General features: G+C 48.4%; 1 protein-coding gene across 5 annotated transcripts in view; it reads left to right on the top strand.

Annotated features, from left to right (window-relative positions):
• The window catches only part of Epac (Exchange protein directly activated by cAMP), a 518,190-nt gene that overhangs the window by 443,587 nt on the left and 47,527 nt on the right, over positions 1–27,076 (top strand). For all 5 annotated transcript variants that reach the window (XM_089545788.1, XM_089545784.1, XM_089545785.1 and 2 more), the window contains 4 exons: positions 10,546–10,718; positions 21,398–21,632; positions 23,598–23,781; positions 26,346–26,491. In XM_089545788.1, coding sequence (XP_089401914.1) covers positions 10,546–10,718; positions 21,398–21,632; positions 23,598–23,781; positions 26,346–26,491 — 738 coding nt within the window. The remainder of the gene's footprint in view (positions 1–10,545; positions 10,719–21,397; positions 21,633–23,597; positions 23,782–26,345; positions 26,492–27,076) is intronic.

The following is a 27,076-nucleotide window of genomic DNA, read 5'->3' on the forward strand; positions in this document are numbered from 1 at the left end:
CATTCCTGGCATACGCCTGTTATTGTTTTCTGAACGATCAAGTGCCGGAATATTTTGCTTGGCGACTTTATTACGTAGTTCGCTTCGGTCTGTACCTCTCTCTCTTTTGTTTTCTCTTTATCTCGGCCCCCGTCGAGCACGGGCGTAGGCTTGTGTTCTTTTTTTTGGGCGCAGCCGCAAGTAAGGAAGAGTTTTTTAGTGAGATCTAGAAGATGAAGGCCGACAATTTTCTTTTTCTTCTTTTATTATCTGCGCGTTTACTGAGGAGATCATCAGGAGGAAACGGAATCGATAATCGTAAAACATGAATTTTTTTTTGTTTTTAAGGGCATATATGTATGGGGCCTTCACGCATACGGAAGGCTGCGCCAGCACCTTGGTGCTAGTTCGCATTAGCCGAGAAACGCTACAAGAACCCTGGATGTTAAAAAAGAAAAACGAACGTAGATTGGTATCCAACTAGTTATTAAGGCGAAAGCCTTTAATGGCTACTGTCGTCCGCTAACAAAGCGTGTCACACGCGTTTAACTCGGGAACTAAAAAACAGAAGAAACCCAATGGTTGCTTCAGATAGAGGAGGAAAACGTGAACCTAGAAGCGAGTTTTTATGACTGTATAATAATTAGTGAATTAATTATAGGTAACACCGTCGAAAGTGCGCCGAAATAGCGCGGATGTTGATATAGCCAGGGGAACGGTGTGACGTCACATCCACCGGAAGTCTTCACGGCATAGTGAAAATTGTCACAGAATGGACAGAAAAACGCCGGATTTGTGTCAAATTAGATGGAAAAATGTGCATTTAAGCGTAATTAACACTTAATATCCCCGAAAGATGTATAATTTGGGTATCGATATAGCCACGCGAACGGTGTGACGTCACATCCACCGGAAGTCGTCACGGCATAATGTCCTCGGCTTCGCCTCGCAACACTTCAGTTTCCAAAGTGTCCTTGCAATTTTTTTTTTAGAGTTCCGCTGGCCATCCTTCTGTTATGTAGCGGCGAGCTTAGTGCTTATTTCAAACACACTTCCTCAAGCATGAATTCCTTCTAAGGATGTATGAACCACATGTATCTCTCTCAACTACTTCTCTCTACTGGAAGTATTGCATCAGTTTAGTTACATCTAAATCGTGACTGAATAATGCAAAAGTGTTCGTAATACTCGTAATCCAAGGCGGCAAAGGAAAAATGGATCTGAGTTGCTAGTGCTAGTGTGCAGCGCACTTCGCTGTTCGCGGAAAAATAAAAACACGAAAGCTATCGGAGATTATTTCACTTTTTCGGTTTTTTAAGGAAAGCAGAGGCTCTACAGTCTAATATGATGTCTTCTGCACTGCAAGCCTTCTTGTGCACACGCAATAGCATTCGGGGTTCTCCGTGTCGATACTTTCTGAGCTTCTTAGTTTCTGCGGTTTTTTGATAATCGTCTCGTTTTTGCAGTATTGATCGCGGCGTTTTCCTTCCTCATTGCTCCCAGCGGCGTCTCCACAGACAGCTGTGGCTACCGCCGAAGCTTTTAAACTTCTTGTATCCACGAACTGCAGTAACTCACATGTTCCCGCACAAGCTCTGCATACAAGCAGTAGCAACGTAGACGTCGTAAATAGCGCTCTTATTCTGAGGAACTGCACACATTTAAAAAATCGACTTTGCCGGTTCGGGATACAGGGACTTGTGATTTCATTTCCGACTTTTTTTTCGTTCTTATCGCGTTGTGCGAGTGGCAGCGACCGTCTCCTTTGAGTTAACTGCGTAGGCAGCCTGTCATCGTCGTCATAGCTTATCCGGGACAAACAAACAAAAAGTAAACTAGACCAGCGGAGCGGCGGAAGCACGAAGTTTGTCCTTGCAGCCGCTTCCTGTTCACTGACAGTCGAGCCGCTTGCAAGCTCAGCGAAATCCTTTATATATATAAATAGTGTACGTAGGCGTGTGTATACATACCACCGTTGGCGAAATCGCCGCAGTAGGCGAGATTTTCGCCGTCGTTTCCGTCCCACGCTGCAGCAGAAAAAGCGGGACCGACACCGTCCGCGCACGTTCCCTCCAACGCGTGGGCGGGAAACCGAATCGCCTCTGCAGCCACCGCGCTCACTGTTCGTGCAAAAAGCTGCCTCGGCTTCAAGCGTCACTGCGCACTCTCGGCGGGGCTGGGCCTCATTTGTGTTCCAGCGTGGACGCGACTGAGGTCCCGGGTCACCGGATCCGCTCGGACGTGCTCTGCGGGTGCTTCGTGGCGCTGCTCCGCACGGCTGAGCGTGCGCCACGGTCGTGACAGTTCTTGTGTGTATACTGGACTGCCGCCTCGGGCGGGTGTCCTTTGTGCGGTGTCTGTGGGTGTGAAGGTTCGGGATAACAAAGGCTTCGGGGCAGAGCGAAAGTAGGCAGGTCTTTAAAGAGAGCAGCTATGGACGATGGAACGTGATGTCCTTCGCTTAATGCAGACATAGGAGAGGTTCCTGCTTTGATGGTAACCGGAGACGCGGTCCTGGCGACACAGGCGCGCAGGCACATACGTGGGTGAGTGGGTTGCTTTACGAGGAAGGGGTAATCGCAGAAACTGCTACAGTCACGCTGGACACCTGAACCGTACCGCGAAGAAGGGGATGATGAAGGAGTGGTGCAACGATGGAAGAAAAAGTAGATGTATTACAACGCCTCTCAAGCAATCTCCAACAGCTGTTCACTTTCTTTTATCTTAGATGTGATTTCAAACGATGTAGATATCCTTTATCGGACACAGCTGTTCACGGTCTTGTTTATTAGCGCGGGCTGTCTGAAATGCTTAGAAAACGAGCACAGTTTAAATATATTTGCGGAGTTAAATCGCGAGGCTTTATCGGAGCCTTCAGCCGACTTTCCCACTTGCAATTATTTCGCTTTTCTCTGCAAGGAAACCTATTACATTTTGGAGCTCGTTACCGGGGAATCGGCTTTAACCACTGGAGGTGTTCGTACTCACCGTCCGTCAGATCCGAGCTCACGGAAGCTCGCTGCTTGTACAGCGGAATATGCGATGCTTTCTCATTTCCGTGTATTCTACGCTAGCGACCAGCATTCGTGAAGCTGTCCATCGCTCAGGGGTCAAGTGCGATTCACTCAGTACATAGTTTCCCAACGCCCGCGTTTCCGATGACAGTGCCGTGCAGAGAGAATGAGATCCACCCTCTTTTGTGAAAACCGTGCTGGCTATGCAGAAAGACTAATTTTTGAATAATTTACCGAAGTGCTTGCGAGAGCCGGTCTTCAGCGCGCGTGATTAGCTTTCGCGAATCGGTTTTCGAAAACGTTTGTTTGAGCACACATACTTTGTGTGTATCTAGAGCTCAAGATATAACGCTTTGAGCAAACTAGCCCTTTGATCTCATTTGTGAATCCACAGCTCGAGGAGCTGGACCGAAACGGTTCGTGCACTGCAGCTCATAGCTGGCCTTTGATATAAGACTAGAAGATACTGTACCAGGAAGCAGGCAAGCTACAGCGTCGTTATCGTACTTTTGAGATAAGTTACCAGTCTGTAAACATACCCCGCTTCAGAAATTCAGAGAAATCGATATAGTGCCCAGCGCATGGCCGTAGGCTGGTTGGTATCACAGAATTGCCCCTTCTTGTTGCACTTGACGACAGTCATCGGGCTCAAGTAGCGTAAAGGGCTATGCAGTCGACTTTGTTTCTTTTAGAGCGCAGCTCTTTGGCGTCCGTTCCTGGGTTTCGCGTCCTCGTCGGCGTTGTCGTCGGCCTCGTAACCAGCTCCGCCCCCCTTTCATCCCCCCAGCGCTAGCAGCGACCGACTGATACCCCTGGATGCCGCTGACGCCGCTAGAGAGTCAAGATAACGTGACTGCATAGAACACCGTCGCCGCCATGCAGAAAGAGGAGGAAAGGGTCCCCCCCCCCCCCCCCCCCCCTGTTCTTGTGTGGCGGATAGGGTGCTCTTCAGTTGCCGACGCGCCGGTTATTTCACGTAGGCCCCGGCACGTCGACGAATACGTGACCACCTTCCCACGGCTAGACCTGGTTCTTAGCGCTGCGGAAGCGAGGGTATCATATTGTTTGTGTCGGCATCGGCGGCGTTGTCCCTGAAACCAACTCCGCAGCTGGGGTTGACTCACTATCGAAAAGGTGAAACAGCTTATTTGCTGCGCTCAAATTTCGCATTAGGAAGTAACGTAATCGTCGGTATTTCTTTGGATTATTTCGTTTCTTTTTTTGCAAACTAGCCTCTGTAATGCTCATTAGCCTGCGCGGTAAAAAAAAATAAAAAATTGACAGACACCTGATTACGTTATGTGTTGGCAAATCCATAGGATTCAAAGCCGTTGATACCTTTACCGGAGTGACGTAACTTCGTTCCAGCCAGTGAGGATTATCCGGCCTGGTGGCGTCGCTCAATGATATTAAACAGCACATGCTGTTGGTGATATACTTCTGTTTATATGTCAGACTGCTTCAATATTTTCTGGCAACTTTTTGTTGACGAGAGTAAATATAAAGAAGTAACTTTCTACCAACTTTCAATTAACAAACGCGCATAGCATGTAAAAGCGACTTTCTAGTAAGTTTCTACTGACAGGAGTACATACAAAAATAAGTTTCTATTAACTTATTATTAATGAATGTTGATAGAATGTTAGTTAAAACAACGTTGGTAGAGCCAGTGTAAAGTTATTACAAATTCTAAAGAAAGTTAACAACCATTTATGTAAGGGCCTCCAGACAGTGGGCAAATTTTACGACCGTCGGCACGTTTTCTTCGCGGTGAGGCTTCCTAAGCTGTCGCAATAAAACACCATCATTTATTAAGCGTGTGCGCTCAAAAGGACAAACTTCATGCGGCCCCTTCGTTACGCTGTTCGGCAAGAATGCAGTGCATACGCTTGAGCATGCTTTTATGACGAAGGATCTCTCGCATGAGTAATGCAGGCAAAAGTTCAAATGCTGACTACGTACGGAACATTTCAAAGCAAAGAACCCCAGCAGTTTTTGGGTCATTAAGCACGCAATGTCTGAACCTGTATTTACGAACGTGTCTGCATGTATGGCCGTATCTGCAACGCCAGGAAACGTTGCCCCAGATGAGCGCATTATTGAGACATAGAAGCGGCTATTTTTAATCGATAACACACTCTGTGCTTTACGCAAAAACGAGGCTTGTATTCTGCAGCAATAGCTTGAGGAAATTTACGCGCGACACGAATACGTGAACAGTTCTCCGAAAAAAAAAATAAATCAACAGCGGACCCATGCACAAACTTTCGGCATCATCAGCTTTTTGTTCTTTTTGTGAAGCGCGTCTTTTAAACTTTGCTGTTATTGCTGTACGTGCAGTCTACGGGGAGTGATAGACGACCTGCAACCGCTATGAAGAAGTTTCGTGCGTCACCGCTGGTGTGTTCAAGCGCTAGACAAGATAAAAGCGCTAGATAAAAAAAAGATAACCCGTCTGGTTTGACGAGGCAGTTTGTTCGCACCCGAGCTCAGGCACGAAACTTTCCTCTATCTAGCAAGTCGATGTTGATTCCCTTTCGGGGTACTTTTTTCAGGAAATCAGTTCGCGCATGAGAATTAACATAAAATTGAAGAATCAACGGAAATTCTACGTTCACGTTATCTCTCATGACGGCTTTCGTGTAAGATCTAACCGCGAGCGGCTGCAGGACTGCACGAAAAAAAAAAAAGCATCGAAACTCTCTCCAGGAGACAGTGCGCGAGAGTTTTGGTAAACGCATTTCTCGCTGTTTTTTCGTTCAGTTAACTGTCGTGGTGTCAAGACGTCAGTAAACTCGTTACGCAAGTCTGAGGGTGAGGGAAGGAGGGGGAGGCGCCTGGCAACAGACGCTCACTTTTCATTTCCCCTAGCTGCATTCACAGTCCCAGAAAGTTCCCGGAAAGCTTCCGCGGCAGCTGCCGCGCGGAGCCAGTCGAGACTTGCTTTCCCGGCACGAATATCTTACTCCCTTTAAGAAGTCGCCTTGTCCTCTTCTTATGTTTTTTTGTTTAGGCACACGCTGCCGGCGGCGGCTTTATATAGAAAGCGTATTAAACGTGCTGTGCCGGTCAGAGGCTGGGACGGACAGCTCGGAAAGAATGCACTTTTTTTTCTTCGCCAACATATACGTCGCTCTATCAGTCCCGCTGCTGCCCGTTCCTCTTGCGGCGTAATTGAAACAGTGGTGGAAGATAGCGAAAGGATATGAAAGAAAGAGTCAATTTCTGCTCTAGCCCATCTATTCACCTGTCGGGTCCTATTAGTGTATAGGCTCAATTTTCTCCGAAATCAGTTTAAGAGTCAGGGGCACATAAAGAATATAGATAGAGAAGGAATATCTCGTCTGTCCGCGATGTCAGGTAGTTATTATATCAAGCGCGTGCGAGGCTTCAGCCACACTATGGGAAACGAACTTTGTAAGTTGCAGCAGTTACCATACATACTATGAGCTTTGCGTACAAAAGGGAGATTAGAATTAGCAGAAAAGTACTAACGGGCAAGATCCTTTTCCTGTTTACATGATTGTTTAGGGAGAAGGGGGTGTCAGGAGATAGGTCCGCTGTCGATACTTGTCATTTCATGCACAAACCTGTCATGCTTAAACTTTGGAATGAGCTTGTAGCACTATACGTGACACTTGTGCAATTACAAGCAGAAAGCTAGACAGCTAATTGAGGGTCTCTGCGTGATCAGACTTAAGACACTCATGGCTTGCTAAGAAGCTAGTCTCAAGCGCAGCATTGCACATTCCTTGTGGCACTGCTCGGGTGTCCACCGAAATGTGAGACAATTACTGCGCTTGTTTCGGTCCTAAAAACCAACTTAATTTATATTTAGCACACTTAGAGCTGTAAAACTTTTGTCCCAGAAGAATGTGTTAGAGAAAAGAGGAGAGAAGAAAAAAAAACTTACAGGTCAGTAACGTGCTGGTAACGCGAATGATCTAGCATTAGCTGGGCTTGTTATGGTAAGGCAATGTTATAGTTCATATATTAGAGGGGATGACCTTATCACTAGGCACCCGCAGCAATGGCTCGCTGGTTAGTGCATCCGTATTGAATTTAGGAAGCCTTGGGAGGTGCGGGACGTGTTGGACTTCTATGCAAGAGGAGAATTTTGCAAGTGGGTGCCCAAAAGTGCAGTTTTGCCAATGGGTTCCCGGACCTGGGCTTGCGGATGGCGACGCCAACTGCGCAAGACTGAGGAAAGAGCTGGGAACAGCCGACGTTGTCACCACTGGTCACCGCTGCGGAAACCAAGGGGTTAGACCAACCGCAACGTATGCAGGAGATGCGTGGCTTCTAGGTGGGAGATACATTGTTATTGGTGGGTGCCTGGTGGTGGGCTGTGCGGACGGCACTGCCGACGCGCTCTAGCCGCTACTGATATGCTACCACGCATCGACTACTGATCAATCTTCCCGCATGCATTTCAGCGATCTTGCAATGCTTCTGGTAGAAAAATCTGAAAGCAAATGCAAAGAGGCACACGTCTTTCCAGCAGCTCTTGTTCGTGATGATTGCTGAATTTTGCAAGATCCTTGGTCTCTCCGTATCTACAGGCGGTGTCCAAATAAGCACGAGGTAATCGAAAATGGAATCCTTCAATTGAATAGTCAGATGTTCTGGAACTGCTGCGCAGTTGGCTAAGACATTGTCATGTCATGAGGAGCGAAATCAAACTGCGACGATATACCGAGTGCAGTTGCAAAAGCCCCTTAGGCGCTTGACAATAGCCTGCGCAAAGTCACGTGTATTATAGGCTTTCCATTTACTTTGCACTAGTCGTAGCACTGCTGTTGGCAAAGGAGCAGCTTGTGGACGTTGAACGGCGGCATCTAAGAATAAGTCAAATGCCGGTGAAACCTCGAGGAAGTCCTGCAGCTACCCCTGGAGCGAAAAGTCGGAGGACCCTCCGCTAACGGTGTCCAGCGACAGAGAATGCTGCTGCCGGCAGCGGGCGATGTTTTCGTCGGGCTACTGAGCAGCTGGCGCGTCGGGGCGTTTCCGTTTTCACATCACTCACACTGCCCCTCGCAAGCCGACATGCATGCGGCTTCTATTGCTGCTGCTGCTGCTTCTGCTGCTGCTGCTACTTCGCCCGCAGCTCCGTCCCTGCGCCCGCCTTCACCCTTCACTCATCCCTTACTCCTCACCGGGTTCTCAAGATGGATGCCCAGTACAAGGGAGACCGTGTTTTCGGCGCAATCATACAAGTGTCCTTGTCGTTGTCTGACAGCGACGGCTCTCAGCTCCGGTTGCTCATGGGTGTACACCCGAGATCCGTATTGCCTCTCGCATTTCTATAGCTTTAGCGAAATGACGCGGGAGAAGATTTTCGTACGCTTTTTCCTTGCGCAGCCGTTCGTGTTTTCATTACGGAAACGTCGGAACCGATTTGATGCTTCTCGAGTTTTCGTCTCGAGGAAGGTAACCACAAACCGTAGCAATGGCGCCTGAAATGCGAATCTCTCGCCGGTTTTCGTTACAGCGGCTCCTCAAGTCTTTATCTAAGCTGTCGGAAACACTTCCGGGTTTTGCTTGTGGAAGGGGGAAGGGGGGAGGGGGGGGGTTGGCCTAATTATTACGAGCAGTATTTTCGCGAGGTGCCCACCAATAGCTGCCTGAGAAAGCTTTTCCGGAATACGAGGCGTTCGAGTGCGCGGCTGGCGACGTCGTATATGCCGTAACCAAAATCTCGCGCGTTCACGTGCTGCGCATTGAACCTGCGCACTGAAATCCGCTGCTCTGACTGGATCGAAATTCGGAGCTCAGCTGGATGTTGTGCCACCAGCGGCATCCGTACGAACTGGTTACCTTTGCTAGGAAAAGTTTCAGGGTGCCACCGATAACTTGCTGTCCAGCTCATAGTCGGCCCAACTGTCTGTTAACATCCGTGAAGCGGCGACCGGGCATAGCCATAGCCGAGTTTTGGAGTGAAGTTCTGGAACTAGTATGATCAGGTGGATCCGGTTTTCAAACGGTTCAGGTAGAGTGCGCGCACTCAGTGGCGCAGTTGTAATAGTGGGGCACAACTGTTGCTGTTATCTTGCCCCAGCTGAGAGCGAATGATGTGAATGTTTTTGTACCCTGTTTGTCAAAAGTGACCAAGGAATATGATTTGTTTCTAACCAGTGCAAGGTAAGAGGAACTCTTGTCCTCGCTTTTTGAGACTTTTTGATCTTTACTTGGTTACCTCTGGCAAAAGGTGGTCTGTTTTAACGCACTGCACTTTGGTCGAGTGTTTGAACATGCATGGAGTAAAGCTTAAAGTATAGGAGGGACTCAAAAAGTTGGAACCGCTGTGAGCTGACGAGTCTTGCTCATGCACGCCAGCGTATAGGAAACTTGAAGCACGCTATATACCGCTTTTCACCATCGTTTAGGAAATTCTCATCGACAGTAATATGTAGGCACTCTGGGTTAGGGGGAGGTGTGGTAGATCTTCTTTCTCTGTCTCTTGCATGATCATTAGCATCCCCTATTATGCATTTTTGCTCACAATCGCTAAAGCTCTGCATACTCGCGTGTACTGTCTTTCGTAATTTTTGCCTTCATCTCAGTTTTTCCGTTTATTGCCTATCATTAGGCTGCGGCGTGCATTTAGAAAAGGAGAAGCAACTAACGCGGGCTCAGCCGCCTTTGGATGCTCCAGACGTTTTATGTTCAAATGCTTGAAACACTGAAATCTTTTGAGAACAACGGAACATCAGATGATTGTCTTGAACACAATCTTTCATCGAAGGTGCTTGAATGAGGTTGAACAGGCAAGGCCTGCCTGCGCGCCCTACCGCTCATGACACTAAGCGATCTTCGAAATGATTGCTAGCTGGTTTCATTTTTTAAAGCATTTTTTCTTGTGCAGCAGGCACGTTTCAAACCGCAAGCCCAGTCTCTGCCAAGTACAGAGCGTTGCCGGCTTTCGGATAAATGACGCGTAAATAAGCACCCGACTGTGGTAAACCTCAGAACTGGACTCTCATGCTGTCGTTTCTTAAACCGGGGCATTGAATCTTTCACGGTTCTAGCATATGGCGGGAGTGTCTAATGCTCCTTGCCCAGCCCGGAAAACTTATGGAAGGAGGAAAGCCGGACTTTGTTGGATCACCTTCGGGACTTCGGATGTTGCATTGAGTGGGGTGACGACAGTGCAGAGGCGCAAGCTTTGCTGTTACGCAGTCACATCGATAATTTCTATCTTCTCAAAACCATTTCATGCTTATCGAGCTGGCTGCTGCCTATGTTTGTTTTTTTTGTATGCCATATTTGTAGCGATGTTTTACCCCCTACCGGGGGAGACGTGCAGGGCACCAGGTCTTTTCCTAAGCTTGCTCTGAAAGCATACCACTGGACCTGTTGTCAGTCCTCTGCCGGTGATCGCTCTTGTGCCTTTTCCATTTCTTTAGACCTGTTTTCTGTGTAAGGTGAAATTATTTTACCTCCGTTAAGTTGGCTGTCCGTGGTGTGTCCGCCGTGATGGACGCTGTCATTCGAACTGTCCACTGCCGGTGACGACTGGACGTCGTCTAATGGCCCTCTCCTCCTCTGGCAGGTTCGACGCGGCGTCGCGAAAGCCGGGCGCAGTCCAACGGCACCCTGCGCACCATCCCGCCTCCTGCGCCGGCGCAGGCCAAGCCGCCCGCGGCCGAGCCAGCGCCGCTACCTTCGCGACACCCGCCCTCGCCCACCGAGCCATTCCACAGCAACCGACTGCTCGTGTCGCAGGTGAGCCGCCCTGCTCGGCGATTTTGGGGTGCTACGAGCACGCTGCCTGCGATAGGTCGGCTCCATTGCACATGCGCGTAGATGTGCACATGTCGCGTTCATTGTACAGAGGGCGAAACACATGCCTAGAGCGGCTGAAATGTCTGTTCCCTATCTCCCAAAGCCGTTATGACCGTTAGGAAGCTTAACTGGAAATGCTTACATCCAGACCGTATTGAACCAAATGTTATTGCGAGATATCGCGTGCTTATCCCAAAACACGCCCAGAGCGTGTTCTAGAGAAGCGTATTGCCCTCGGTACGTATACCGTGGCGCGAAATGTCGAAGTGCCGGCTCTTCTTCCGGTTATGCTCCGCAGGTGCATAAACAGTCTTCAGGCCAAAGGGACCATGCCTAAATGAGGCCATCCTCCCAGGACAACACAGGTGGACGCGAAGAAATATCAGCGCGTATTTCAGGACTATAGGGCGTCTTACAGGGTTTAGTTTAAGGCGTTTGGAGTTGACTGAACATTTCTCACTGTGGCCGAACGTTTTACTTGTTACTTGTTTACAGGATAATATGCTGAAGCAGCAGCATGGAACCTCAAGTTCGGCATTGCGCATGACAGTCGATTACAGTCGTCGGTGGTTTTTGATCGATTAATATTCTTCAACGCTGACACCGTCGTCGCTTCAACGGCTAGCCTTAATAAGGCAACTTACTATCGCTGCGCCTGCGGCAATTATGCTTACTGCGGCTGAAGTGGCAGAATAGTGTAGAATAGTGGCACATTAAACTTCGCACCATTAAATACGCGTCATTATGGGAAAGTTAGCTAGGGGAAGGAGCTATTAGTGCTGGCGTCTACTTCGCTGGGCGGTGTTAAAGGAAAAGCGAAAGCCACATTCAAGAGTTGTTCAGTTGAGGCTTTTTTTTTTTTTCGTGAAAATCTTAAACACGCTCATACGCGAACAAAACAAAGACATAAGGTGAAGCCTGACCGAGGAAGGAACAAATTAACTCCCTTCGTATTTATAATACCGGGGATAAAGGCGGAAGCTGTAAATTTTCTTCACGACCGGTCAGCAAGAAAAACCCATCAAGCCAACGTAATCCGTCTCATTATTTTGCCTCAGTCCTCTAACACACTGCGCAGATAACCAGCAAAGGCGGGTTCTCTTTTCAAAATCGTTCTTACACGCTTCCGAAACATTTCGCCTTGCCTGAGGCAACACAAAGTGTGTGAAAGTGTACGTGAGCGAGGCTGGAAACTAAAAATGTCGATTCGTTTATGCGCTAACCCAAGCAGCTACAACAATGTCTTGAGGTACCTAATTTGCTTCAGGAACGTTTGTTTAAAGAGGTAAATCGTGCGTTCAAGTATCCCTCGTGGTCTCTCAGCGCAGAGTGCTGGTAGTTGTCTTTTTTTTTAGGTTTTCCTCGCAATTACCGGCAAGTGTCCTTACAAGTATCTTCTTCCCTTGTTTCCTGTTTCGGCCGCTGAAGGAAGATGACGAATGGCGTGCTGTTCTAACGCGTTCTCGGTTTTCTTTAAGCGAAATGCGGAAACCGTACATGGGCTGCTGCTCTCATTTCACAAGGCCGATGATAACTGCACAGGGCAACATGTCACTCATCGTACGCATTAAATGTGGCGGCTTTCATATTAAATGCTAAAGTAACTTGCTTCATGGCGGAACCCACAAATGTGCGGAACTGTCGCTTGACGCACGCATAGTGTTATTGTTGTCGAAGCTTGCATTTGTTGATATAGCACAAAGCAAATCAAGTTACGTTGAAGATAGGAAATTCTATTTCGCATTGCTTTTTGAAGGTCGTGGTGCAACAATATAAAGCTGATGGTTCAGCGATCAGTTCACTATTTTTTTGCCTGTGGGCGTGTATGTACCGCTTTCACCGTGTTATTTTTTTAACATTCAAGTGTTGCGTGCTCTTTTGCTTCTTGCGTGCTGTTTTGCGGAATTAACAAAATATTCAGTGTCGCTTTGGCATGTAAAAGTCAATCAATCAATCAATCAATCAATCAATCAATCAATCAATCAATCAATCAATCAATCAATCAATCAATCAATCAATAAGACGATTAACCGATCAATTGATGGATCGATCAGTCGAACAATCATCAGTCGATTGGTCAATAGATCGATCAGTCAATCGATCGATCAGTCGATCAATCTATCGATCAATCAATCGATCAGTCAATAAGTAAATTTTGCAATGAATGAATAAGTAAACTGGGAAATCAATCAATGAGCCTGATAAGACACATGAACTGCTCCTGTGTTTCCAGATTTCAACCTGCGGCCCCGCCATTACGCTAGCGTGTAGCAGTGCGGAAAAGCTGGCTTGCTGTTTTCGAAATGGGTCAATTTTTGCGCGCACTCGTCGCGCTCATTGCATGATGGCGATGGGCGTCCATTTCCGCCATTCTCCGCTCACGACCAACGCTTGCGGATTATCGCGAAGAGGTGGACGCCTTTGAATGGGAGGCACCTACTCAGCGCACTTTGGTGAGAGGAGGAGTTGGGAGAGAGTGATCGAAACGCGTCGCCCAAGTGGCTACGCGCGAACGTCCGCGAGGGGCGCAGCGCGGCCTCTGGACCGGCGATTCCGTGGCAGGATGGCGGTATCGATTCTGGAAGCGGTCCAGCTCCAAATTGCGCGCCGCGCAGATTTCCCGCCTCGCGAGGCGTCGCCGGTGCTTCATCCGCGCGGCACCCCCCTGCATCCCCCCCTTCCGCGTAAACAATATCCCCAGCCGTTGACCAACCGCCAGGGCCTTGTGTGGGTGCGCGTGTGTGACGCTCCCTCGTCGTCCCGAGATTACTGAGGCGTGCTGAGGCTTTATTGTGTAAAGTGTAGCGCGAGCGTCTGGGACACTGTAAATAATCGCGTGTCTTTGTGCACATCGACGCAGGGAGAACAAAGGACCGCTACTTTAAGTGTCCCATCGCGCGCTGATTCGCTGGCACCTTTGTCCTTGCGCCGCCTCTTTCGACACAGGCCGCTTTATGCGGCCCTGTTTCATTGCCACGTTGTTTATTTAGTGCACTGTCAGTTCTGCTTGGAACAAGCGTGTTTAACTATAATTATTAGGATTTACGCAAACACCATAGCAAACAAGCCCTCATCTGTGATCTGGCAATTTCGCCGTAATCACTGCTCGACAAGAACTTGAGACCGTGATGTACCGGCGAATTATGCGCTTAGATTCCAGAGGCGTGGCTTTCTCCAGGTGGCAGTTGGTAACTCTCTCAATGCTTATTTGGTTCGAGTGGTTTTTCGGGTACTAGGAAATAAACAGCACTTATTGCGACAATTAGCCCTTGTGCCTCGGCTCCTAGCTTGCGTGAGAGATCCGCAGTTCAGTTTTGCGTTTTCAGTCAGTGAATGAATCAATCAATCAATCAATCAATCAATCAATCAATCAATCAATCAATCAATCAATCAATCAATCAATCAATCAATCAATCAATCAATCAATCAATCAATCAATCAATCAATCAATCAATCAATCAATCAATCAATCAATCAATCAATCAATCAATCAATCAATCAATCAATCAATCAATCAATCAATCAATCAATCAATCAATCAATCAATCAATCAATCAATCAATCAATCAATCAATCAATCAATCAATCAATCAATCAATCAATCAATCAATCAATCAATCAATCAATCAATCAATCAATCAATCAATCAATCAATCAATCAATCAATCAATCAATCAATCAATCAATCAATCAATCAATCAATCAATCAATCAATCAATCAATCAATCAATCAATCAATCAATCAATCAATCAATCAATCAATCAATCAATCAATCAATCAATCAATCAATCAATCAATCAATCAATCAATCAATCAATCAATCAATCAATCAATCAATCAATCAATCAATCAATCAATCAATCAATCAATCAATCAATCAATCAATCAATCAATCGTCCAACTAATAGGTTAAGGGAACAGTGTTGGTACGCAGTCAGCGATTGATCGCCATATGTTGGTTACAGCCTTATTTTTCGTTTTTATCTAATCGATGTTTCTCTACACACCTGTTTGCTTCAATGCCTGTTTGAGTTTTAAGCAGAAGGAAATATAAACTTGGCAGTACAGCGCGAGCTAAGTGTCCCCATTTCGTACTGCCTGTGTGTATTGCAATCAGAAGACACTGCACTAAGTGAAACGCAGTGGGAAATATCGCGCAAAATAAATGTATTTCAGTAAGCACAAAAGGGAACGCACTAAACTCGTGCATATTACGAATTCTTTTATTTAAAGAAAGCGCTGGGCTAGTGAAGTTCGGCTTTTGGTTACCCCGCTCCGCTAGAAAACCTGACTCCTTTATGTAGGAAGGTGGAAAGCTGGGCGAGTTGAATTTTATTCGTGATGTAGTTAGCGGCAAAAACGAGGACCAAGGCTCCTGTTGTGTCTTTCTCCCACCTTGGTCCTCGTTTTTGGCGCTAACTACATCCTTTATGTAGACTTTAACTACTTATGCAGCAAGGTGATTCTGCGGCAGTTTTTTTCACTTCCACGATCGTCTTAAGCATTCGTTTGTGCGTTACGCATGCGTTTTATACCCATGCAAGGTCACGGTAACACCTTTGATGGGCAGTGGGGGCGGGAAAAGGGGGGGGGGGACGTCGTCTGAAGCACGTACGCTCGCTCTTAAGAATGAGGAGCAAGATATGGAAGGAAGCGAGCAAGTAGTTCGGCCCTCTTCTCTAGCCTCCCAAACGTGCGCTGCTCCGAATACCGGCGGACGCGGCGGCTCCCGTAACGACCCACTTTGGGCGCCAAAGAGTGGCAGTTAACCCAGCAGGTTGCTGCAGCTCGTTTGCGCTGCTGCCGAACGTGCGCGCACACATACCCGCCCGCCGAAGCGATGTTTACACATCCACCACAAGCGCTGTTGCTCGTGCCAGGGCCCCTAATCGACTTTGGCTGCTACCCGCTTCGGGATCCCTTTCGCTGACCATTTCCACCCAGTCCGAGTTTCTCGCTTTTATGCCTTCTCCCCCCCCCCCCCCCCCCCCTTTGTGTTTATTTTTCGAGGGCACAATTTTCTGCGTCCCACTCATTTATTCTACTCGAAAAAAAAACAAAAAAAAAACAGGGGAACGCGAATGTATTTGTCCGTCCGCGCGGGCTCGGGAATTTTAATTTTCTAAAGTAGCGTACGGACCGCGGCGCGAATTCGACCGTCGCGGCGCTGCCTCCTTCGATGCTGCGGGGACGTTGGTCCTTTTGTTTAAGGAAAAATAAATGAAAAACGAGAGAAGACGAGAGTGAGGGCGAGGGAGATAAGGAATCGAAATAAATGTCGCAAGCAGACCCCCCCTCCCCTTTTTTGTAAGGGAAATTGCAATCCTCGAAGGACAGGAAGAGAAAAAATAAAAATAAACATACGTTGAAACGCAGTGAGGGACGTAGGTGTGGGGGTAAAAAGGGAAAAGGAGTTGGGAGTGGGAAGACGTACAAAGACGCCCCCGCGAAATTTTGGTTTCGGCGGAAAAAAATCGTCGCCACGCGGCGCACTTTCTGCGCCTATTTCGGAGGATGGAGACGGGCCGTGGTCCGCAAAGTCGTTAAGAGAATTGCGCGCGTACCGTAATTCCCGCAAAGTATACACACGTATAGTCGTAGACGCGTTCTCTCGAGTATACGCGCTATGCATAGAAGGCTCTCTCGCGCGTCATTACGTACGCGCTTAGCGAAAAGGGCACTGGGTTACGAACCGGCCCTCGGTTCAGGACTTGCCGTTGGTTCGAAACCTGCCCTCGAAAATGAATGATTCTTTTCCAAGGATAAAACCCTAATGCTCTCGCAGCTACTCGCGCTACGAACGAGAGTCGGCGAGCGCGAATTGCAGCGCCCTCTATTCGGAGCAGCCTCTACAGCGTAGAGAGGTGGCGTTGCGACGCTTTTATATCTCCTTAAGGCCGGTGCCCTATACTATAGCTTAAGGTACTGCATAGCTTCTGTTAGTTTTTTTCCTTCCATTTTCGATAGGATCAGCGCCGGCTATTCGTCTTCCTGGCGTGTTTACGGATTTCTTGCTGCAGTTACCAATGAAGGAGCGCTGCCGCCACTCGGAGTGCTCGACCAGTTCTAGATGTTTCCTGTTTGTTCACGGGCGTCGAAATAAATTGTCTTGGCCGGAAGAGAAAAGGCCGACCTCGTATTCATCCCCGCTTGCTTGCTTCCCTGCCTCGCTTCTTTCCCGCCGAGTCAGCGGATGCAGGGATGTGGTGCTCGTCTTTGTTTTGTCTTTCTTTGTAAGCAGTAGTAGTATAAAACTTTATTCCGCAAAATGGGACGGGGTTTAGGGGTTGGGGTCTTGAGCTGCAGGTGGTGTTCTTAGGTACACTATTTACTGAACTATAGGGACCGAAAGTTGGAGATAAAGAAACAGAAACGCAGCCGAGGTAGCGCTGAGGGAAGGGAAGGAGGGGCTGCAGTCGATGTGGGGCCGTTAAAGGCTGAGTGGTTCTCTTAAGACTCTTCGCTCAAAGAAAAAAGAAAGGAACAGAATGAAACTTGGTTGTAAGGAAAGAAAGGGCGCAGAAAAGGCGTGGTTCAGGTGTACACTTTCGGTGGGCCCGCTTCGAAGAAAAGGATGAAGGAGAGAGTGAAAAAGGAATAGAGAAAGATGTGGTGTAGTGGAGGGCTCCGGACCAAATTTGGCCATCTCGTGCGTGATATTTGTTTCCTTGAAAACGGGTCACTGATTGTGAGTGAGGTAGTTTGTAGCTTCATTCTCGCTGTGTATGTTTCATTTCACAGCGAAAGCTGTTATGGGAGGGTTCCCCTCCCAGGAGGTTGTGGTCTTCGCATCGCCCCGTGTTCATTCCGCCCCAAGCTTCCAAATTCATCGCTTCTATTTATGGCTCCCAAAGACGATGTTAGCGAGACGCCAGCAGAGTCGTTATGAGCGCCTGGACACAAAATGAAGCGAATGGTGCGCAGCCACTGCCGATGGTTTGGGTAGTCTAGGAGGTCGCAGAATATGTAGGTCTTCGACTTCACTGTAGGTCTTAGACGTTGTCAAAAGAGAAACTTTAGAACAGCGACAGCTTTCGCTGAGTTGAGCTGTAGAATGTAAACACTTGGCATTTTTTTTATGTTCTCAGAGTGCAGAGGAAGTGGAGGAGTTGGTCATTGCATTGGCTCTAGGTTCTATCCCATGTGACGTGGTTGTTACTGATTCCAACACTACAGCGCGAAACTACGCCGTGTGTAGAATTTCGCTGCCCGCGTACCAAATTTTAAGAGAACGGCGCGCGACACAAGCGACCACGATTGTTCCATACCTGGTAATGATAACATGGCAGCAGCGCACGCACACACTACCGCTTGAGGTTTCACGGACCGAGCGCTTCGTGAGGAAGATGGTGATAAACATGAGCATCTAATCATGTACAGAGAATCATTACAACATTACAGACTACAAAGAAGTAAATATCCGGGAGCACACAAGAATCTCTCCAAGGCCAGGGAAGTGGCCTGCGCGAAAGCTCCAAATACCTTCCCACACCCGACACTTCTGAGAATGTAAGATAATCCTGACACTCCACGAAGCTACTTGCCACATGTGTGAGGAGACAGCTAACTTATATGATGTGGCTGTGCCAAGACAATTCGCAGTCTACAACTACTCTCGCGCACTGGGAAGCTATGCGGCTGAGCTTGGACAAGGATACTGGACAAGGCCTGAGCTTCAGCAACGCCATGCAGTGTCCTTTAGGACCCAGCCACGACGAAGATTACCATTAAAAGTTATTTCTCTCTGCCTTTCTCTGCATTCGACTCCATCCTTATCATTAATATCAGGAGTCTCTCCCGTTTGAAATACTGCTCTCGGAATCAGATATATTTCGTGGTAATATTATTAAACTGTTCTCCTTGAGCTCTCTCGGAAGGGCGCCATTTTATCTCTTTCCTCTGTTACTTTCTTGCTCCTCACGAGAAGGCGAACGCGGCCCATATCCTTGTTTTCGTTTTTGATTATACGTTCATCGATTTCTGCATTAGAGAAAATTCTCCGAAAGCGATCGCGACGCGATTCTGCGGTCTTCTGAGAACGTACGTGTTTTTATACGCAATAAAAGAGAAACCATGAATACAAGTTCTAAGTAGAAACTGACTCAAATTGGAGTCGAAAAAACGAAAGGACAACGTGGCGGGGGGCTTTTGTGACCAAAGCCGATAAAACCGGCTGTTTCGGCGCGCACCTTATTCGCCGCTTCAACTTTTCGTACACACGCCCACGTAGCCAGGCAACGAAGACCTGAGCGCTGTGCCGTGCGATTCCTTACCTTTCATCCTGTCTCTTTCCTCCTTTCGCTAACTTCTTTCAGGCTGTGTTGCACTCCGCCAGTCGCTTTTCACATGCATTGAAGCGGCAGCGTTGACGCCAAGACGCATTCGGGTTCGACGAGCGAGTGGGCGTACTTTAAAGGAAGGTAAAAATACATAGACGCGCGAATCGCAGGCAAGAAGACAGACAGCCCCGAGGGGGAAGGCTTTCTCCAGAAGGCTTTTCGGGCCGCCCGTGCTTTCACAGCTTTCCGGTCGGCGTTCTGCGTTCGCCACGTCCTCGGCATCCATACAGCCCCGCTATTATTAACGCTTCTATCATTTTGTGTGGCACCATGCCGATAACGTGCTCGCGCGTGCGTGTAATTGCGCCATACTGGGCGTTCCGGTGTGGCCTCAGGAAATCGAGAAGCATTTTATTTAGAGACCCCGCCTTCCCCCCAGCAGAAATAGAAAGGCGAGTTTTCAAAGAACGTCTGTGAGCGCGCGTTTCGTCTATGACTTTATATCGCTTTTACATGGAGTGCGTCCAGACGTCGCATTAAAGGTGAGGTTTATATCGAAGGCTCACATATGCGTCTCAATTAAACCGTTCTCGTGAAATCCTGTTTGCGCTGTAGGTTCGATCCCGTTGGTGCAGTGAGATGCGAGAACCACGTCGGGCTTAGGTATAAACACACGTCAAGGACCGCTCGAAGGCGCTGTACAAGGCAGACGCAATGCACATCATCCCCCCAGGCATTGAGCACTCGTCACAAATACGCCGTTTCTCGTTTTTATTTCGCAAAAAGTGAAGGTATGGCATAGTCTATTCGAAACGACGGCAGGTGCGATTCAGTCTAAACTTAAAGTGAACAAGAAGATGAACATCATGTAGTAAAATTCTGAACGAGTCTTCGTGGAACCAAGCGCGCCTGATGTTATGTTTTTTTTTTTTCTCTTCTGTGCCTATGTCCTAGTCTTATAGCATGTTGCCTGTGAATAATGCCAAAAGAAGTCACTGCAGAACTGTTTAGCTTAAGGCTGGTTCTTTGCTCCTTTATTTTTTATTTTTGATGCGGACATCATGAGCGAGTGTTCACGCCCGCGCTGCATACGCCGTTCACATATGTCTTGTATTCATCGCATATAAAGTTTTCATAGCCACTGTGCATTTGGTTTGATGCTATAATGTTTTGTGGAACTTTCCCCTAGCAGTCTCTAATCTAAACCCAAGGCGTTAGAAATAGGAACGTCGTTAAGAGCCAACTTCATAAATTTTAAGCCTTGCTCCTGCCAACACCTAGGCATGGCTACGTCACTGTAAGACTGCCTACCTTTTCTCTTTCTTTTTCTTCCTGCTGGAACATGTACATGGCTTCTCGGTATGAAAGGGAACACGCGAGCATGTGGCCGCCGAACGCCGATAAGAATCAGCGGCAAATGTGCGTGCGCACTAAACTTGGTCGTCTGCCCTTTCTGCGCATGCGCCGGGTGCTGCCCATTCTCTCCTGCTGTCGGCGGCAGCGCTTCGCGAAGTGCGACGGCCACGCACTCGCGTGTTCCCTTTCTTACTGAGAGGTCGTGTATCTTGCTACTAGAGCGACGAAACAGATCGCGTTGAAAGTGCCGTGTGGAATGCGTAACAGTTACCTGTTGTGTCGAATCTCATGGAATGAGGCTTGTCGGGTGCTATATTTCTCCCGACTACGTGATTAGCTATAGGCCTGCCTGCCCCACGCGGCGCAAACTCTGCATAACGGTACGACGACCCGGTCCGTTCTTTGGAACCGCTATTAAAAGTACCGCGAGTAGTATCGTTCGACTGTAAGCCATAACTTTGCAAATCCACTTTTTCTTCTGCGCTAGTAATGTACGTAATTTATGTGTTCCAAAGGCGCTAGCTTGCAAGTGGGAACAGGACTAGATGGGACGGAGCGTAGGAACACACTATAAAAAGTCAGCCTCCTCACATGTAGTCTGTAGCGCTGTGGCCCTATGTAGTAGTGCTGTGGCCCTATCGCGGAAGCGAACGAGATGACAGATAAGCCCAGTATCGTAACTGCATGCAGTGCGAAGGATATTCCTGGCAGCCACAAACACTGTGACTAAGCCATTGGACAATATTGAGGCCATGCGGCTGCACTGACGCACGAATAGCTCTGCGAGCATCGCCCGTGACCTATTTTCGCATTCAACAATGTCAGTATAAGTTTAATGACCGTCTAGAGATTGTCAATAATGTGGTTTGTTTGGTGTGTGTGTATGCGTGTGTGCACCGATATCCTGTAACTTAGCATGGAATGCGCTTCGACTACCAGTGTGAGGGTTGTGGTAACTCTGTCTGCTGTGCTTGGCGGGGCAGCCGACGGCGCAGGTGCACCGGGCGGGATGGGTGCTGCGCACGCTGCTGCTGTACCAGGCTCCGCAGCTGATCCGCGACCGGAAGTACCACATGCGCCACTTCCGGCGCTGCATGGTGGGCACCGAGATGGTGGACTGGCTGCTCCAGGTGCCGGCCACCCACGTGCGCCTTAACTCGCGCGCACAGGCGGCCGGCATGTGGCAAGTCCTGCTCGAGGAAGGCGCCATCAACCACGGTGAGGCCACGATGACTCCCCCCCCCCCCCCTCCCCGCCTCCCCATCCTCCATCGGTGCCGAACATCCTTCCTTAAGCAGGAAAATCGGCATGTACACCCGACGCCAAAAGTTTACGGGGCAAATGAGTTGATTAAAGAACTTATTTTCGTTTAATCCGGCCATACAGACTGAAAATGACAGGCAGCCTTCCGTGTTCCGACACTATACAATGCAAATTGTAGGTTTCATGTCAGGTTGAGCCATAATTAAGCCTGCACAGCGGCTCACGTGCCCCTTAAACTTTTGAGGCGAGGTGCACGCCGCTGCTGGATCATACCAATAGGCGAATGATTGCCACGGTTTCTCGCCATGATCTAGTTTCCTCGATGATGAGAGCAGTCTTCCGGGTTAGTGCTAGATTCTTTTCGTAAGCCAGAACCTAGTGGTCTTATTTTTTTTGCAGGAATATTAACATATTCTACGTTTAATATTGCATCCTACCTGTAATGTATAGAAGGCCTGAGAGTCCGACTTGAAAGCTAGGCGGGCTGCACCACTGGGTCACTTGCCCTGCCGCGATCTCATTTTGTGATGAAGAATGTGTTGAGCGAGGAATTTTACCTTTGGATACGAGGCGTTATTGTTTTTTACTGATGACGCTTTCGCTGACTTACTAGCCCAATGCGTTGAAACATGTTAAGTGGAGTACCCGAAAAGTGGCAGGATAGCCTAAGGAGCAGTAGTAAGAGTTAACCTCTGTTTAAATTGCCATACTCTTGGAAACGAACCGCAGGTCTGATCTGCGAGCTACTTCTTGACTAAAAAGGTCTGGTTGACAGAAACTCTGGAATCATACGATTACGCACAGGTGGGTGTTAAATGTTCACCAATCTGGAGGGACGAAAATGTGCACAAAAGCGTGAACAGCTGAACAGAAGTCCGCAGCGTTTCTTATGACGACCCCTCCGCATTTTGTTGCGAAACTACTTTCCACAATATGGGGAAGAGGAACCGCATAAACACGAATTGTCGACTCGTAATAACAAAAAGAAGTCATCTCAATTATTTCTCTACAGTCAGTTTTCTGAGTACCCGCTACATGGCGGCCATATTTAAGCTTGCAGCATAGCTGTATATCGACTTCCTTCCTTCCCTGCTGTGAAACCAAAACCGGCGGCTTGTATTTCCAAGAACGAAAAAAAAAAATTCAGCTACTGCAGCGCTCTAACGAACTCGCGCTAATTCCTTGCATCTGCATTTCCATAGTAAGATGTTGCAGTAGTGCAGCCGTTTTTTAAATGTCATGTGTCCAACTCCGCAGATGCCAGAATTATAAGGATGTAGGCATGAGGGGCTGCTTAATATTACCTTGATTACAAATTCCACATTTCGCTGCCAAGTTCTGCTGCCTGCCACATAATTAGAATAAGCAGAGCCGCTGCTACTTAGGTCGTCTTACCTTACCCTTGACCTTATAGCTTCTGCAAAATGATCCTGACTGAATACTCGTTTTAATGAAAGCGCGTTTTCGCTCATGTTCGGCCGTTATCTACATCTTTAGCCGAATATTTTTGTGCTTGCTCAAATTCACTTCAAGCATTGTAGCGTTTGTCTTACGCATTTAAACTGTGTGCCCCCTGTATTCGGCAGATTTAAAGTTTTGAAGACAGCTTAACAAAACTAGGTTAAGGTGACAGTCTGGGCTCAAAATCAACCTGAGCTTCACACCGGAATCATTTTTTTTTTACTTATGAACACCAGTCTCGACAAAAAAGTCTACGCATTGTTAGAAAAGCTATACAGGCGTGTTCGTTCATTGCGAAATTAATGCAACAGCGTCACTGTTAGTACTTCAAGCCACTGTGACCTCGGCCGGTTCCTCGGTTAATCCCCGGGAGTGTGCGGATGCTGCTGACGCTGTGGGAGGATTGTGAGACGCTGGGCCGTGGCATGGCTGACAGTGGCGCTGTGAACGACGCCGCAGTGACGCACGAACACCAGTTCAAGGACAAGTACCTCTTCTACCGGTTCCGCGAGGACGAAGAAGAGCCCACCAAGCTGCCCACGTCCGAGGACCGGCTGCAGGCCGAGGAGGAGCTGCAGGACGTGCTCCTGCTGCTCATGCAGCTCACGCCAGACGCCGTGCTTCGCATGATTCTGCGCAAGCCGTGAGTGCACGCACGCCTACTTTAATAATAGTAGAGCTCCCGGTTTAATGGACCGACAGAACGAATAACGCTCTGCTCAAAGACGGGTCTCATGCTGTGGGCAGAGTTTACCTGCGGTTGCTCCTCGAAAAGGAAACTTGCTATAGACCTTTGCAATAAGGGCTTCCTGGGCGCTGCCATATCGTTCACTGGACTTTCCTGAGCATCTCGCGCTAGCACTGCGGAATCGGTGGTGAACCGGTTTTCAACAGTCCAGAGAGGAGGCGTTCCGACAACTCCCTCACCCGATGCAAAGGTCTATAGTCAGATACAACTCAAGAACGAAGCTGCATATCGCTTTCAGAGGACCCCTTCCAGCCAATGGCGTCGGCCGATTCTCATCACCTTCCTGGCTTGATAATGCAGAGAGTGGCAGATGGAAGGGGATGGTCCTCTCCCCTCATAGTCGGGGATAGTTTCCTCCCTGCATTGCCGGGCCGCTCCCTGCATTGCCACGCTAGCAGAGTAATGAGCTAGCAGAGTACGCCATTGGCTTTAAGGGGGTCGAAAAAACCGCTCCGTTCTTGAGTTGTATTCGACTATAGTTCCATGTGGTGTGCTGGTACATCGCCAAACAGAAGTACAATGTGCTTTCAGCAAGGCATGTTACTTGTCTTCAATGAGCAGTAGTCAATATCCGAGTCGATGCCCATAGCATGTGGAGTATTGGGTTGAACCATGTTGAATTCGATGTATTTCTTTTTACTGCAAACACTGCAGCTATGAAACCAGGTAGTCTGACGACCGGTGTTGGTGCGAGTTGAACGTGTGTTAATTCGCATGGAAAACTGCAGCGCTTTGCAAAGGGTTCATGAATAGAATTTCGCGTGCAGGCAACAAATGAAGGCGACGGGCTCGGAATGAGTAGAAATTCGAGCAGTATACCGGCTGAATTACGTGAATTGGTGGGCTGACGTTACAACAGGTGAGCGTTGACAAGAATATGTTTCGCTTTCGCTTAAAAGGCAACGACCCGCCGTCTGGCACGCTTCACCGCATTTAATACTTTCCCATTGATAGATCTGCCTGCCGACGTTCCTACTTCAAAGCCGTGATTTCAACTCACCTCTTTCCTCCTTCTTCATTACCCTCTTGCCTTTTCCCAGTGCAGGATAGCAAAGCTTTACCTCCTTCTAGCTAAGCGTCCCTTTCTTTCTTCGTCTCCTCTCTCTTTCTCTCTGGTAAATATAAGGTGTGCATAAAAACAATTTACCCTAGTTTCGAGCGATGTTATGCATGACATAGCAAGCAGTTTGAGAAAGAAACCCCATTAAAATTTGTGTACAGGTTTGAATGGGTCAGAAAATAGGATTATGGAACATTTGGTTTGGTTTTATGGGATTAACATCCCAAAGCGACTCAGGCTGTGAGGGACACTGCAATCGAGGGCTCCGGATAATTTCAGCAACCTGGGGTTCTTAGTGTGCACTGGCATCGCAGAGTACACGGGCCTCTAGCCTTTCGCCTCCGTCGAAATGCGACCACCGCGACTGGGATCGAGCCCGCAACTCTCGTGTACTGCGTTATGCCTGTGCGCGTTAAGGACTCCTGTAAGCTGAAATTATCCCGAGCCCTCCCCTACGGCGCCCCGCATACCCTGAGTCGCCTTTGGGACATTGAATCTATAGACCTAAACCAAAAGTGCCATAACCCAGTTCGCTGTCCCATTCAAACCTATACATATTTTTCAAATGAGAAACACCTTTTCACCGGAAGCCCAAAGATTATCTTACCTATGCCACCAACACGTCACGAAATGTGTGTGAGAGAGAGAGAGAGAGGGAAAAAAAATGTGGTTGCTTAGTTTGTACGATTATGTAGAGCGCGTGTATCCGTTCTCACATCCGCTGAACGATACCACGGCGAAACTCAGAATGCAAGCACGCCGAATGAATTGCGCCCGTATGCGCTTTACAACAGCGGTTGCGGCCGTTGCACTATGCTGCGGACACCGGCTGTAGCTAACGCCCGATACTCGCTCAAAAGTTTGCCCTACAGTGTTGACTGTTTGTGGGGAGAGAGGGAGAGAGAGAGTGAGAGAGAGAGAGAATTTGGGCGAAAGGTTAACACAAAAAGTGGCAAGAGCTATAGTGTGTCTGCAGAGCAGAACGCTATTGTGGAGATAACCGCGGCTTGTCTCGCACCCACGGCAACACCCATGTGCGCGCGAATCTCCGTATAATAGACTTGAGATTACGGCTCCGTGGTTGGAACGCTGCAACGGCAGATAGTACGCGCCGGTCCTTCCAGCAGTTCAGTGTGTGTCACCGGTGGATACGTATCGCTAGGGCGACGCGTAGAAGGTTCTTAGTCCGCGTGTTTTTATAATGGTGCGCACGCGAGAATTAAGCTGTCGTGAGTTGCTGGGTAACCACTGCGAACTTGCATTGCTCTGAGGCCCCGACTTGCGTAGGGTTTTCGAAAGCCCACCGAGAGGCGAGAGACATGTCGAGCGTCATGGACGCTGCTTCCATGGAAGAGACGGAGAATGGCGCCGAAGTTGATGTGGACGCCGTGTCGTGCAGGCCTATGGAGAGGACTCTCGACGACCTGGACCTCATCTACGAAGAGCTCCTGCACATCAAAGCCCTCTCGCACCTTTCCAACAGCGTCAAGCGTGAACTCTACGGGGTGATGATCTTCGAGTCTCATCCCAAGAGTGGAACCATACGTGAGTCTCAACTTTGTTTTTTTCGTGGAGAAAAAAGGGAGGGTGGGGGGCTGTGTAGCTAAGAGCAAGAGCACGGCTGGACTTTGCAAGCCAACCACTGTGTAAGACTTCATCTTTGCTGCCACTTTTGCGCGCGCCTGAATAGATGTTGTCATCCGTATGCTTTTAAGACTCTTCCAATGCGCTTCCCGCAAATTACGTTTGCCTTTATTCGTTTGTTGTTTGTGGCACGCTCTAACACTACCTGGTGACGGGCTGGGCTATGTTTCTCTAACTTTTCAGTGATGCTTTATTGCCTTGGCAGATCACTACCACTTCGTTTCTCTTTCAGCCGAAGTTACCTTCTTGTTGGTGCTCTGGCTGTTTTCTTGCCGGCTTGGTATCTTTTCAGTCGCGTACCAAAAGGAGTCTTCAAGTCTGGGGAGTAGCGACATGAGTTGCTTGCGGCTAGAGCAGTTGTCATTCTGTTCCGTGTCCATAGGAGCGTGTTTGCTCGAATAAACGGAGCCTGCGGTAGCGCCCCCTTGTCTGCTCACACCTCCACCCTTGACTACAGAATATGACTACGGAATCAACAACGAATGT

This window comes from Amblyomma mixtum, chromosome 5 (assembly GCF_055824585.1).
Source record: "Amblyomma mixtum isolate Tamu chromosome 5, ASM5582458v1, whole genome shotgun sequence".
Taxonomy (NCBI): domain Eukaryota; kingdom Metazoa; phylum Arthropoda; class Arachnida; order Ixodida; family Ixodidae; genus Amblyomma; species Amblyomma mixtum.